At 36.6% G+C, this 15,077-nt stretch overlaps 2 protein-coding genes across 3 annotated transcripts in view; both read right to left on the bottom strand.

Moving 5' to 3' along the window:
- mgll (monoglyceride lipase) overlaps window positions 1-1,465 on the bottom strand; it is a 15,803-nt gene extending 14,338 nt beyond the window's left edge. The window contains exon 1 of one of the 2 annotated variants that reach the window (XM_082188641.1): window positions 1,274-1,465. Coding sequence is in view for 1 of the 2 variants with exons in the window: in XM_082188640.1 (XP_082044766.1) it covers window positions 1-67 (67 nt within the window). In the remaining variant the exon portion in view is untranslated. Of the gene's footprint in view, window positions 1,228-1,273 lie in introns of those variants that run through there. The other variant, XM_082188640.1, reaches the window with a different exon arrangement.
- A 792-nt stretch (window positions 1,466-2,257) lies between these two features.
- Window positions 2,258-14,315, bottom strand: slc26a6.2 (solute carrier family 26 member 6, tandem duplicate 2). Its single transcript, XM_082188619.1, has 19 exons — window positions 13,901-14,315; window positions 13,482-13,621; window positions 13,265-13,375; window positions 11,744-11,919; window positions 11,493-11,657; window positions 11,088-11,240; window positions 9,975-10,057; window positions 9,678-9,825; window positions 7,706-7,819; window positions 6,917-6,994; window positions 6,679-6,774; window positions 6,397-6,503; window positions 6,014-6,083; window positions 5,006-5,098; window positions 4,330-4,470; window positions 4,001-4,231; window positions 3,863-3,917; window positions 3,326-3,444; window positions 2,258-3,176 (listed from the first exon to the last, which is right to left on the bottom strand). The coding sequence occupies exons 1-19, from the start codon at window positions 14,047-14,049 to the stop codon at window positions 3,153-3,155; spliced, it is 2,253 nt and encodes a 750-aa protein (XP_082044745.1). The 5' UTR covers window positions 14,050-14,315; the 3' UTR covers window positions 2,258-3,152.
- Window positions 14,316-15,077: the final 762 nt, after the last annotated feature.

Raw genomic sequence — 15,077 nt, 5'->3', positions numbered from 1 at the left:
ACCAGTATGACACAGCGGCGACTAACAGGCAGGTGGCTAACATATGCATTCCGGGAATTTCATTCATCTGGTACAGCGACCGGCAGAGTGTTTTCAATTACATTCGCTGACGTCAGGACCGGAGAGATAACACGGACTGTCCTGACCCCTTCGCAATATTGGTACTGCACGCGCGCGCGCTTTGAAATGGACCGACGCTTCAAAGAAAGTCTTTTGTCATCGCGTTGAGCAGTTTTCTGTAGTGTACACAGAAGCAAAAATAGCACGCGCACTGCGGCGGAACTGTTGTGACTGACAGCGTGTCAAGAGGGACAGAATGAGAAGCTGCCAATGAATCGACCTGCCAATTAATTCGAGCCAATCTATAAGTTATTTGGGTCGATGGAGAATCGAGGCCAGCACTGACTGATTTATATAGACCTCCAGACAAATATGGCAATCTCTCAGCCCGGAGAAACACTAAATGACAGGACACCGTGCTTTCGTGCGTTATCATAAATAGTTCTCGACCAATATGTTTTTGCTAACGAGAAGATAGAGAAAATTGTTAAGTGTTTGGCTAGCTAACCATGCAGAACCCATTAGCCTATTAATTTGACACAATAATGATGACTAAAATTGTGCAGTGACACAATAAAAACACAACGTTGTGAATATTCTATCATTAATAATAGCTATTTATTAATGTCGTTGCCATCTTAATGGCCTTTTTATTCACATTTATTTTCACAGCTCATCTAGTTTTGACTCAATAGCCTAGCCTACTAAGTTCAAACTGTAACGAGTTTCTCAGAGCTCTGACTTAGTGTAAATATTGTAAAAATGTCACCAAACCGATTTTCTGTCATTGGCTTCTAATGATAATAATTCATATGAATTATTAATGCCTTTATATTTTCATAACATCCATTTGCCATCTAAATTTTTTTTTTTTTTTAAATGTTCCACAGCTGACTGAGTGTAGCCTAAATATCCGTAAAATGTTCCCATACCGATTATCGTCAACAGTAGCCCACACTTTTTAAGTGTAGGCTGATTTCTTTCTGTTTTTGGTTATAGCCTACTGCTATACATAACAAATATAATTGATCATACATTTAAGTTTGGAGAACTTGTTCCCTAATCGAGTGAATTCGCGTGACTCGGTGCACGGCTCTGATCAAGTCTGTATTTAATAGTAGCCTAGGCTATACTTGGCAAAGGTGACTTCCCCCAGTATTTAATGTAGAAACATTTACTAGAAATTAAACAACAAGTCCAACCAGGCACTTACCTGAACCTGCTACAGAGAGAATGCTGGAGACAGAAATCAAGTCAGCTTTTCCAGTCAGTGGTCCGGTATACCGGAGCCGATGGTTGACAGCGGCGCTCAGTCTGCTGCTGTTTCTCGCACTGAACTCAACTCTAACTCGGATCCGCACACCACAGATGCTGAGCGGCCGCCTGATGGGTGGAGAAAGAAGGAAAGGGGAGCTGTGTGAGAACCCGCCAACTCACACACAGAATCTCAATCTCTCTCTCTCTCTCTCTCTCTCTCTCTCTCTCACACACACGCACGCACGCTTCTTTTTCTTTCGTTACAGCTAAATGAGACTGATTACTCATTCATCTTTGTGTCAGCTGTCTTTCAATAAATCTGAGAGCTAATAAAATATGAGACTGTTCTGGGTTTTTTTTAATACAAGACTTGATGTCGAAATACTGATCAATAGCCTACAACACATTCTTTCTTCATCTTTTTGTCCAAATCCATTTCACACCGCTTGTGCTTTGGCCACAATAAAGGTGTTATCTGTGCTTGAAACAATGCGCTAGCTGCTGGTTGGGCAGGTTCCACATGATCTGTCCCTTTTGGGCTTATGCTAGAATGTTCAGACCAGTTTCTCTGAAACTTGTGAAGGGAAGACCTATACATTTACATAAACACACCATTTTTGAACTCTCTGAATGTGTCTTCACACATGAAAACAGCACCCATCAAACGAAAAATGTTATAAATGATGTATAAACAAAATGAATTCTATTTAGTTCTCACACTAAAACTTGATATAAAAAAAGTAAAGATATCTGATAGAACTAGGCCTACATAATTTATTTTTAAATATCACTGAGATTATCAATTCATAATGAACATAAAATAGAGGACTCCAAACTTGATTGTTTGTTTAGAAATTTTCGTTGAATTCTTTAGTCAGAACCAAAATTACTGATAGTATAACATAGCAGATATAATTTACTAACAATTTCGCCAGAAGAATAAGAAAATGACTGTTTATTTAAGTTATGCTGATTCTAAATACACATGCATACAAAGTTAACACATAGCATACATAGCTTATACACACTAAAATACATAAACTGAATTTTATATGGTAGCCTAATTACAATACCGTTTGGGATCGGTAAAATATTTTAATGTATTGGCAAGAATTTTCTTAAGTTCACCAAAGTTGCATTTATTTTATCAAAAATTCAGTAATATTGTGAAATATTATTACACTTGAAAATAACTGTTTATTCCTGTGATGGCCAAGCTGAATTTTCAGCATCATTTCTCCAGTCTCCTTCAGAAATCAATATGCTGATTCAGTGCTCAAGGAACATATTGTTTTGTGGAAACTGTGCTACATTCTTTGATGAATAGAAAGTTCAAAAGAACAGCATTTATTTAAAATTGAAATGTCTTTACTGACCCCAAGCATTTGAACTGTAGTATATTAAAATATTAAATTACTTTTAATGTATAGTAAAGCTTTCCCGTAGTCTGATTATTTTGTGAGAAACTTGGTTTACATTCATATGTAATATTTCAGAGTCATAAATGTACCTGGAACTCTACAGTGCCATGACCCGGAAAAGCCTGTCAAGAATTGCTGTTTTTTGGGTTTTTTCTTTTCTTTTGCCATTACAAAAGCTGATTTACATTTTACTTGCACAATGCAACTCTATGGCAAATTCTCACATTCTTAGATATTTCACATTAAAAAGTGATTATAATTCTTTTTTTAAACAAATTATTCATCAAAACATCTCCTTTACTTTTTTCTTCCCCAAGGTGAAATACACAATAAATAACAATCCAATAACAAATACTGTTTGTGTAAATAACAGTTGGGTTCTGGAGTGTTCCGTATCACGTTTGGTGTTTGGATTTACAAATGTGTTCCCTGCAAAACCTGTAAAAGAAGAAAGGCAAGAAATTATGTTTATTCATGCATGTTTATTTCGAAATACTGTCTGGGCCACCAACCCTCAGCACATGTCTGATTATGATTAGGAAACATCTGACATGTGTATGTGTGTGTGAGATAAGGATGTACTGTACCTCCTCGCTGTTTCCTTGCTTGCAATAAAGAACGGCGTCATGTACTGATGAGAAGAGAATCGATTTAGTTAGTTTCTCATTGAAGAAATCCCCCTTCTCCATACTCTCTACAACGCCTCCTGAAAAAGGGAGAGAGATTACAATCAGTGATGACGAACATGTCTATCTCGACTGCATGCTCAGTGTTCAGGTGTGATTCCAGACGTCATGAAGACAACAAAGGGAACACATGACATGGAGAAGTACACTCTTAAAAATAAAGGTCCTTTATTGGCGTAGTTCCATGAAGAACCTTTAACATCCATGAAACCTTTCCATTGAACAAAAGGTTCTTTACAGTGGAAAAAGGTTCTCTAGATCATTAAAATGTTCTTCACAATAAGAAAAAATGGTTGCACTAAAAGGTTATTTGGGGAACCCAAAATGGTTCTTTTATAAAATCACTGCAAAAAACAAAACAAAACAAAAAAAACGTTGAAATCCTTATTTTTAAGAGTGTATTCAGACAAAATGTATTGGTATGTATCGTTCACTCACTCTGGCAGCCACATAAGTACACCTGCACACCAGCCTCTCCATAATCTTTATAGATCTGCCATTAAACAAAGGGTTTCAATGGGGTTAAAACACGATACATATTCATTAAGTCATTAATGAGTACAGATTGCGTCTCACGTTGCGTAGAGTTTTCACGCCAACTGTATCCAGGAAGTTGACTGGGCTCAGGTCAAGAATGATTGCCTGTGGGAGCGTGGTGTCAGCGTCGGAGTCAGGCCCCACCTTCACAGTTACTACATCCTTTGGATCTTTGAATGACATCTCATGAACATCCCCATTTGCCCCTGTGTGTGACAACTCCGGCTCCTCCCCGCTTTCATCTGTGTCCGACAACTGCAGATCCTCCCCCTGGTTAAAAGCAGACGACTGGCTCAGTCAGAATACTCAAAACACACATATTATCTCACACACCCACATGCAAACACACAGTCTCTTCAAATGCAGACCTTAGTAGCTTGAACGGCAGCTTCTTTAGCTCTTTTCTTGGCCTCTTTCTTCGCCTTCTTTGCGGCTTTCTTTTCTTTTCGGAGTCTCTTTGCTTCCAATTTTTTCTTGTGTGAGAGCAGTTTAGCCACGTCTACCCCAGTCTGGACAAAAACAGCACATTTATTTTTACTGCATGAAAATCCTGACCTGTGCATTTGTTATATGTACAGTAGCTTGTTTGGTATAATCTCACAGTGCATGTTTATGTTAGATTGTATGTTTGGGATGATTACCCACTCTCTCTCTCTCTCTCTCTCTCTCTATATATATATATACATATACATATACTAACACACACATATATATATATATATATACACACACACACACATAAATACATATACATATACATATATACATATATATATATATATAAAGTTGCTGCCTTTTTAAGTTCAATCAACTTGGATGTTTTAGTCATTTCAATTTAAATTGCATTAAACTGACTTTAAAAAGATGAGTTGAATCTTGTATAACAAAAACGTTGAAACTTACTTTGATAAGTTAAAGCAATGTAAAAACATAGGTTGTCATAAATTATTGATACATTTTTTACTGTCTTGTAAATGCTCTTTATGTAAATGTGTGTGAATAAATATGTATCAGATTACGTGAGTATGGTTTGCACATGTCTACCTTCTCATAGAGTGCATCGATGTACATTTCAGCGTTGGCAAAGTACAATGTTGCAGATGAACGGAAAATCATTATACCAGGAATCTCCTTCACCTGTAAGGGTGTAAAACAGACAGTGAAATAAATAATGAAATCAATAATTTCTTAAAAAAAAAAAAAAAAAAAATTCTAAATGATTTGGATGCACAAACTTTGTCAAGCAAGACATTTTAATTTTCTCAAATTATCAAAGTTATTTACGTATGCAAATAACAACTGAACCAAATAAATGTAATGTGTTCTGACTAAAGCTCTAGGAGACACCAGAACAGAAAATCCTGAAAAAAATACCAATCATTTAACAGAAGCAGATGTTGATATGAAATAGCTGTTTATTGACTGAATGTTTATCTCGAGTTAATTTCCTGTCTTCAAACAATGGTCTTCATTTTTTTTTGCTAAAGGTCAAAGACTGTGTAACTTGTGGCCAAATACATTTGACATGGAATTGGAATTTCAAAATAAAGTTTTAATAGCACTACAACAAACTGACCACTTTATACTCCTGACCACCTGCAACATACACATGTTACACATTTTAGATACTCTATAGATACTATCTATTATACATACACTAGGTCTCTCTTGAAGCACCGACATGTTACACAATTGGTAATAGAAACTACAACACCCACACATTCAAACACTCCCTGAGAAACAAGTCAAACAATAGCAGATACGTCATGCTCTTGCGAATTTATGTGTCGTTGATTAATCAGATCATCATCAAGAAGAACAGGTGTTTCAGGAAGTGTGCTGTAATTCAGGGTTTTTTTTAACCATAAGTGCCAGGCCAGGCAGAAAATTTAGGATGAACTATGCCCTTAATCCATCTTAACCATTTGACAATTGTGCAACACCTCTGCTGTTCCAAATATAACAACATCAAAACTAAAGAATCAGTTGAAGTGAACAAAGTTGCATGTATTGTAATGATGTAGTGGTTGGTGGTGTCATGGTCATGTTCACCTGATTGTAGTCCTCTACTGGTCTGTAGATGTCAGTGCCAGGAACCTGGCCAAGGAGAGAGTATTTCGGTCTGTTGGAAGGAGAAGAAACGGGTATTTAAGGAAAAGAAAGCAAACAAATCAAGGAGGGACAGATGGCGAGTTTATATGCACATGCTGCCAAGAACAGGACTTTAATTTCATATGGCCAAGCTAAGGGAACTCAAAAGGAAACAAAATATGACGTATGACGTATAAATATGATGTATAACCAGTTTTACGTTCCCATTTAATTATGCAAATGGTTCACATGTATGTACCGTTTAGTCATTTAGGGTTTAGGATTATGGGAATATGGTGCATTTGTGAATTATTTAGGCTTTGTCTATGTGGTTTGTCACTCACAGCTGAGTTCTGAAGACGACAGTGAGGATGGAGAAGGCGATAGATGCAGCCAGTCCCAAATCAGGATTGAACAACACTGTCAAGATCAAAGTCATCACCCACACCACCTAAACAAACAAAAAACACACAGAATAATATAACCGTCAATTCAGATCTTTCTTTTTTACCCCATTCTTTCTGTCACTATTCACTCCCTCTTGCTCTCAGTCCTATTTTTTTATATATAGGTCTATTTTTAATGTGTTGCATAAGCTTTGTTTTTTCTTTCTTGTTCTCTCTCACCATATCCACTTTATTGGTCCTCCAGAGAGAGCAGATGTCTCCAAACTGCTTCATCATGCCTTGCAGGTTTACGTAGATTATAGCAGCCAGCACTGCCTAAAGAAACCAGCACACACATGAACAATTTGTCTTGATATATGTAATTGGACACATTAGCATATTCATGACTTCAGCCCAGATATCTTATACTATTACTATTTATGACAGACCCACACAAGAGCTGAATCAGGGTACTAACCTTTGGCAGCTCTTCAAAGAGTTCTCCAATCTTTAACAAGATCACCAGAATAACCATAGCAGAAATCGCTCCAGCCACCTGAAAGTTCGACAGAGAGAGGATTCAATTTGAACTTTTACTCTACAAAATCTAATTCAAAAATCAAATGAATGAACTCCAAACTGCTTCATCATGCCTTGCAGGTTTACGTAGATTATAGCAGCCAGCGGTTGAGACGTTCGGATGAGACGTTAAACCGAGGTCCTGACTCTCTGTGGTCATTAAAAATCCCATGGCATTTCTCGTAAAGAGTAGGGGTGTAACCCCGGTGTCCTGGCCACATTCCACCCATTGGCCCTTACCAATCATGGCCTCCTAATAATCCCCTTACATTGAATTGGCTCTATCACTCTCTCTCCTCTCTCCACCTATAGCTGGTGTGTGGTGAGCGCACTGGCGCCGTTGTACTGTGGCTGCCGTCGCATCATCCAAGTGGATGCTGCACACTGGTGGTGGTTGAGGAGAGATCCCCTGATATGATTGTAAAAGCGCTTTGGGTGTACAGTCGTACATGTGAAAGCGCTATATAAATGCACGATTCTATTCTATTCTATTCTAACTATCCCCTTGCGAAAAAGTAGTATACTTTAGCATACACTGTAAATAACAATTGTTGGTTTAACTTAAAAAAATAAGTAACCTGGATGCCTTGAAATTTTGAGTTCATTGAAATTAATTCTATTCAAAAAAAAGTTATGAAGAGATAGGTGTAAAAGGAAATGTCAGTTTGCATTTTGTTAATGTTCTCACCTGTGACTTCCCCCCTGTGCTGACCTGCACCATAGTGCGAGACATAGAGCAGCTGATAGCAAAGCACCTGAACAAGCCTCCGATGGAGTTAGACAGACCCAATGCTATGAGCTCCTGATCCAAGGGGAGAACAGGATTTGGTTTAGGGTTAGTTGCAAGCAATTATGCATAATTTACTGTTATTACTATAATAGTAATGTGTAACAAGTTACCAAACTGGCATTGCACAATATTTTCCTGGAACTTTAGTTCTTACATTCAAATCCAGTTGCCAGTTAAACCCAATTTCTATCTGAAAAACTGGCAGTTTGTGTCTTCTGTTATTCGCTACATCGCCGAAAGTCATTGATTCAACCCACAATTGTTTTGCACACAATTCCAAAAGTTTCGTTTGAACATCTTTACTACTTGTAATACAGACCCTTTCCAAAAAATTAGAATATCATGGAAAAGTTTTTTTGTTTCCATAATTCCATTCAAAACGTTAAACTTCCATAGATTATAGATTCAGGGCCCACAACTTAAACGATTTCAAGTATTTGAAAGTAGTTGTTTATTTGTACATAATTTGGGCTTCCAGCTCATAAAACCCACGAAAACAGGATTTCCAAAAATTTGAATATTACATGAAATCAAACAGTAATCACACAGTGATACCATGGTCATTGAACCAGGTTTTGGTTATTTTGGCAGTGTGGGCAGGTGCAAATCCTGCTGGAAAATGAAGTCAGCATGAAGTGCTCTGAAAATGTCCTGGTAGACGGCTGCGTTGACTCTGGATTTAATAAAGCACAGTGGACCAAAGTCCTCTTTTCTGATGAGAGCAAATTTTGCATCTCATTTGGAAACCAAGGTCCCAGAGTCTGGAGGAAGAATGGAGAGGCACACAATCCAAGATGCTTGAAGTACAGTGTGAAGTTTCCACAGTCTGTGTTGGTTTGGGGAGCCATGTCATCGGCTGGTGTTGGTCCACTGTGCTGTCCACTCAACGCAGCCGTCTACCAGGACATTTTCAGAGCATTTCATGCTTCCTTCATTTTCCAGCAGGATTTGCACCTGCCCACACTGCCAAAATAACCAAACCCTGGTTCAATGACCATGGTATTACTGTGTAATTACTGTGTGATTTCATGTAATATTCTAATTTTTTGAAATCCTGTTTTCGTGGGTTTTATGAGCTGGAAGCCCAAATTATGTACAAATAAACAACTAAATACTTGAAGTAGTTTAAGTTGTGGGCCCTGAATCTATAATCTATGGAAGTTTAACGTTTTGAATGGAATTATGGAAATAAATAAACTTTTCCATGATATTAACATTTTTTGGAAAGGGTCTGTATGTACATGTTGTCAATTAACATAACTCAGTATTTAACTGTATGATTTCACTGTAACAATAACACCTTAAAATAAAGAGTAACTGCCATTTTTGTATGTGACCCCCTTTCCTGTTTTTCAAGGTACAGCTTTTCTCTAACAGAGTAAACATTTAGCATTTTGAGAATCAATCAGTTACTGACCTCTCTTTGTTTGTTTATTTTTGTTAGTACTGAGATGACATCCAAAGATCTTAAATATATCACTTAAAACCATATTTTCCAGTCTTGCAGTTTTACTATGCTGTTTGCTTGTTGACACAAAATTTGACATGAAAAGTAAAAAAAATAAAAAAAATAATTAAAAGATATTAGCCATTACGCCAGTCTTCAGTGGCACACGATCCTTCGGGATTCATTCTAATTTGATTTTCTTTTTTTTATAACAAATGTTGCATAATTGTGCTGCCTAATTATAATTTTTTAACGTGATATGTTTTTTTCAGGATTATTTGATGAATATAAAGTTCAAATGTACAGCATTAATTTGAAATAATGTTTTGTTTTTAACAATTTAATATGTGCTTTGTAAAAAAACAAAACAATATATATATATATAATTTTTATTTTATTTTATAGCCTTTTAGAATCTCTTACCTGGTTACTGTCGACTTTGTAAGCATATTTAAGGGCAAAAATTCTACCCAGTGAGATAGCAATGCCATAACCAACAACAGCCAGTGCAAAAGCATCACCGACCATTGAACCCATCATTGAAACAGCGGGCACCACAGGAGCCTGCAGACTACAGTGTGAAGAAGAGGTACAGATGAGTGTATGAACATAAAGATGGTGCTGAATATGATTTTGTAGCTGTAACCATAACAATGCTATACAGATACTTAGAGTGTTGTACAGTCGTATTTGTGTTGCATAGTAGTGTGTTGGACTTACCCTGATGGAATTTGTCCAACCACTTCAACACCGTATTCTGTCTTCAAATCCATCTGCCATGACACCACAGTAGCGATAATAATCTATATACACAAACAAGATTAAAGCTTTAAGAAACCCTCAAAGAAATATGGTACATTACCAGAAAAATAGCCAGAAAAACTGATGTGTATCTCTTTTTGATATATATATATATATATATATATATATATATATATATATATACACACACACACACACTTTCTTTTTGGTATAGGTTTAGGTTAGAGTAAGTCAGGGTTAGTCAAAAGTATATATACAGTACCTGTCAAAACTGAAACGTTAATTTGTTTTTTAAATGTTTTTTATGTTTTTGAAAGTCTCTCACCAAGGCATCATTTATTTAATCAAAAATAAAAATATATAAAAAATACAAAAATACAGTAAAAACAGTAAAACTGAATAAAATAACTGTTTTGTATTTGAATATATTTAAAAATGTAAAGCAGCAAATCAGCGTATTTGAATGATTTCTGAAGGATCATGTGACACTGAAGACTGGAGTAATGATGCCGAAAATTCAGCTTTGCTATGTAATAAACTAAATGAATTAAAATAGAAAGCAATTATTGTACCGTGTAATAATATTTCACAATGTTACTGTGTTATTGTAGTTGTAGTTGTGATTAAATAAATGCAGCTTTAGTGAGCATAAGATACTTTTTTTTTTTTACATTTAAAAAAAAACTTCCTTTGACAGGTACTGTAGTTATCTGGTAACACTTTACAATAAGGTTCCATTTGTTAACTACATTAATATGAACTTACAATAAAAGTACTTCTAAAGCATTTATTAATATTTACTAATACATTATTAAGTATAATGGACCAGTTTCATCTGCTAATATTATTTAATAGATCAAACATGAACTAACAATGAACAGTTGTATTTTATCAACTAATGTTCACAAAGACTAATAAATACTGTAATAAATGTATAGATCATTGTTAATTAATGCATTCAATATTATTGTATTATTGTAAGGCATTAGCAAGTCTCTGTCCTCAGTTCGCTGTAAAAGTAAAGTAAATGTGTGTGTACATGTGTGTGTTTAACTGTATGAAGTAACTCACAGTGATCAGCTCAACAGGAATAGGAACAGGAATTTTGCGTGCTGCCAAGGCACTAAGTTGCTTTGCACCGATCAGGCCAAGAATGGTTACAATGCTAACTACCAGAGTACCAATGTTAGTCTCTCCAAGCAATGCACAAATCTCTATGACTGTCTGGAGAGAGAAAGAAAAATAGTGAAAATTAGTATTAAATCATCCATAGCTTTCAGAGCATAAGTCATAACCCCCACCACTAGGGGGCATTAAACACAAATTACACATTTGTCCTTGTCTACGGCCTTTTATGTCCCATTTGAGCATAGTTTGGGACTGTGCCATCAGTCAATCAGAATTGATGCTCAGGAACCATTAAATCACATGGCATTTATTGTTATACTATTGTTGTAAGCATGTGTTCATACTCACATATATAAGAGACAAAGGTCCGCTGTACCGAAGTGGGTTGATGCCGAAGGAATATTTCAGCTGGGAGACGATAACATGGATGGCGGCTGCTGTTGTGTAAGCTCTCACCAATGGCTCTGACAGATACGTCACCACAAAACCGAACCGAACCACGCCGAGGAGCAACTACAAACACAGACACCACACAAATACTTAATCACATACACACCTTCAAAGCCACATACTCAAATTCCAATTCCAAGAGAACCTACCTGGAAAATGCCAGATAAGAAAGTCACAGTGGCAGCGATTTTGACCCTCTCCGCATCACGGCCGACAGTGTCTAAGATGGTGATGTTGGTGTCATTGCCTGGTATCATGAAGTCTGAGTCTGGAGCCAAACGCTCCGTCACGCTGCCAATCATAACGCTCATAACTGCATACGTACCTGTAGACAGAGAAGTATTAGAAAGTGTGGGTAATATTTGCTATGTTTGTGGGGATCAAATGTCTAGATGGATTTAAAGGGATAGTTCACTGAAAAATGTAAAATCTTTCATTATTTTCTCACTCATCCTGAATCAACAAGGTGAACTGTGACAAAAGGCTGTCAATCGCTCAAAAAAAGCACTACAGAAGCACCATAACACACTGTAAAAAAAGAAAAGTTGACTTAACTTAAAATTATAAGGCAACTTGCTGCACAGATTTTTTGAGTTGACTCAACCAAAACATCTCTATAGTTGAGTTGACTCAACTATAACATCTCCAGTTGAGTAAACTCTATTAGTTGAGTCAACTCAAAAAATCTGTGCAGCAAGTTGCCTTATAATTTTAGGTTAAGTCAACTTTTCTTTTTTTACAGTGCAGTAGTCCATACAACAACATCTATTGAGCTATATTTCAAGTCGTGCAATAGCTTTATGTAAAAACAGAATGAAATGTATGTCACTATTTGCCAATAATGTTTACTGGCAGCTCTCAAATCACATATGGCACCTAAAGCACAGGTTTGAAATCAGTAATATCAACCAGTTCTTACAGGGATGGTTCACTCAAAAATGAAAATTCTGTCATCATTTACTCACCCTCAAGTTGTTTCAAACCAGTATGAATTTCTTTCTTCAGCTGAACACACAAGAAGATATTTTGAAAAAATGTCGGTAACAAAACTGTTGATGGGCCCCTTTGACTTCCATAGCATTTTTTTCTCCAAACTATGGAAGTCAATGAGGCCCATCAAATGTTTGGTTACCGATATTCTTCAAAATATCTTCTTGTGTGTTCAGCTGAAGAAAGAAATTCATTCTGGTTTGAAACAACCTGAGGGTGAGTAAATGATGACAGAATTTTCATTTTTATGTGAACTATCCCTTTAAGTGTCCCGCCTCCTAACGACATCATGCTTGTAACATAAGTGCTATATATGATTTATGAATAGTTCACCCAAAAATAAGAATTCTGACATAATTTGCTCGCCCTCATGTCGTTCCAAACATGTATGATTTTCTTTTGTCTGTGGAACATAAAAGATAGCTTGACGAATACTGGTAACCAAATAGTTTCAGTTCCCATTGAATTCCCTTGTATTTTTTTTGCATACAATGGAAGTCAATTGGAACCAAAACAGATACCAACATTCTTCAAAATATCTTATTTTGAATTCCACTGAAGAAAGTCAGTCATGCAGGATTAGAATAACATGAGGGTGAGCAAATGATGACAGAATTTTCCTTTTTGGGTGAACTATCCCTTCAAGAACAAATTAAATCAAAGAAAGTGTGTGTTCTTACCCACAGAGATGTGTTTGGATGTTCCAAATACGAAGTAAATGAGAATGGGGTAAAAGGAGGAATAGAGACCAAAAACAGGAGGGACAGCAGCCAGCAAAGCATATGCCATACCTACACACACAAAATACATTACACGTGACATATGATTGTTTGTGTTTTTGTTTAGGTCTACAGTATCTCAAGTAACAGGTGTGCTTTGCACGTGCTTGTGTTGGACCTTGTGGCAGGTGCATGATTCCCACACTAATTCCTGATATCAGATCTCCAATAGCATTTTCTCGAAATGGGTATCGCGGCAGCCATGCCAGGAGAGGAACAAAGGATAGGAAACAGCTCTTAAACCTTGGGCCTGTACACCTGACAAAGAAAATGGAGAAAGAGAAAGTTATAAAAATGAAGAAGAGCAACTTAAATGTGGGGTTTAAAAGTTTGACACTTCTCCAAGATGTTGTTGCTTCCATTAAAGCACAATAAGCTCTTTGAATCATTCTCAAATCATACTGAACAACAATGATCATTCTTAATGCTGTAAATACAAACTGTAATGGAAAGAATGCAAAAAAAGAAGCATTTTCACATTATTTTTATTAAATGTGCAATGTAATTAAAGCTCAGCACTAAGACAGACATACGCACCTGACAGCATCTTTGAGTTTTTCTTTTGCTGAAATTTTGACATCTGATTTCTCAGCAACTTGGTCGACACTGAGCTCATCCAGTACATCTCTGTGAACGTGATATGGTACCCTCTTCCTGAGCTCTGTGTCTTTCATCTCTTCTTCCATTTTGAAACTCTATCGAATACTCAATTCTCTATTCCAGACGTGAATGCGAACCTTTACTAAATTTCTCTTCTCACACTCAATGTTCAGATCACCTCCTGTGTATAGATCCCAAAAGCATGTCCTCACAATGAAAATGTAATCCTTAATGTTCTCCAGTGATTCCAGTGAGAGATCTTCAGGTCTGGTTGTGCAATGAAGTTCTGAACAGCAATGGATAGATTAACGTCCCTGGCTCTTCTCTTCTATCACAGGTTGTGTTAATGTGTATCCTGCCTTTTCCGATACCAGTCTGATCCATTCACACACTTACTGACAGAATTCTAAAGTGTTCATATGGGGTGCAAAGTCCCAAAAACACAGAGGAGGGGAGGGGGGGATTTCTTTGGAGTCAATGTTGGACACTTTCACACTAGAGACATACGCCACCTTATCTCAGTCTGATTAGATAGAAAACACCATGTTCATTCTGCCAAACCAATTGGTTTTGTACGAGTGAATTGTTAACGGTAGATCTTTGAAACACATCTTTGCCCGTCCTGTCTCAAGATCCCTAAAGTGTTTTGATCTGGTGAAGTAGAGACATTTCTTGTCTTTATTTGAGAATATACAGACTTGTATATGAAATTGTAAATATGTTATCATGTAATAGGTATTTATACTTTCAACTTGATGCATGTATGTACATTACCTATAGTTTGGGGACAAAATTGAACTAATACTGACCAAACATTCCTTTGCGGAAATTTTGGGACGTCCTCAATTGTAATACAATTTTATTTTATTTAACCAGAAATCCTAAAAATGCTAAAGGTTTTGTTAGGGTTGTTGGTGGTATTGTTAGGGTTAGTCTGCAGTGATTATGATTAGTTTTATAAAATATAAGCTTATATGTCCCCAGTAAACGTGTGAGCGAGATGAGCTGCATTAAATATTAATGTGACCTCTCCCCAGCACCTGGCCTGAGAACAAAGTCTCTTCTAATGACATTTATGGTTCAATTCACTGGAGGTGCAAGAAGAACATTACCG

Source organism: Leuciscus leuciscus, assembly GCF_965113295.1.
Source record: "Leuciscus leuciscus genome assembly, chromosome: 13".
Classification (NCBI taxonomy): domain Eukaryota; kingdom Metazoa; phylum Chordata; class Actinopteri; order Cypriniformes; family Leuciscidae; genus Leuciscus; species Leuciscus leuciscus.
Note: the sequence above shows the minus strand (reverse complement) of the source record. Positions and strands in the feature narration are given on the sequence as shown.

Bases quoted from the DNA above. Each gene is read 5' to 3' on its own strand.
- slc26a6.2 (XM_082188619.1), bottom strand. From the start codon at position 14,049: ATGGAAGAAGAGATGAAAGACACAGAGCTCAGGAAGAGGGTACCATAT. The intron at 6,504-6,678 runs GTGAGAGAGAAC...TTGTTTGTTTAG, and splicing joins GGACCAATAAAGTGGATATG to GTGGTGTGGGTGATGACTTT. The intron at 3,918-4,000 runs GTGAGACGCAAT...GTTTAATGGCAG, and splicing joins GCGTGAAAACTCTACGCAAC to ATCTATAAAGATTATGGAGA.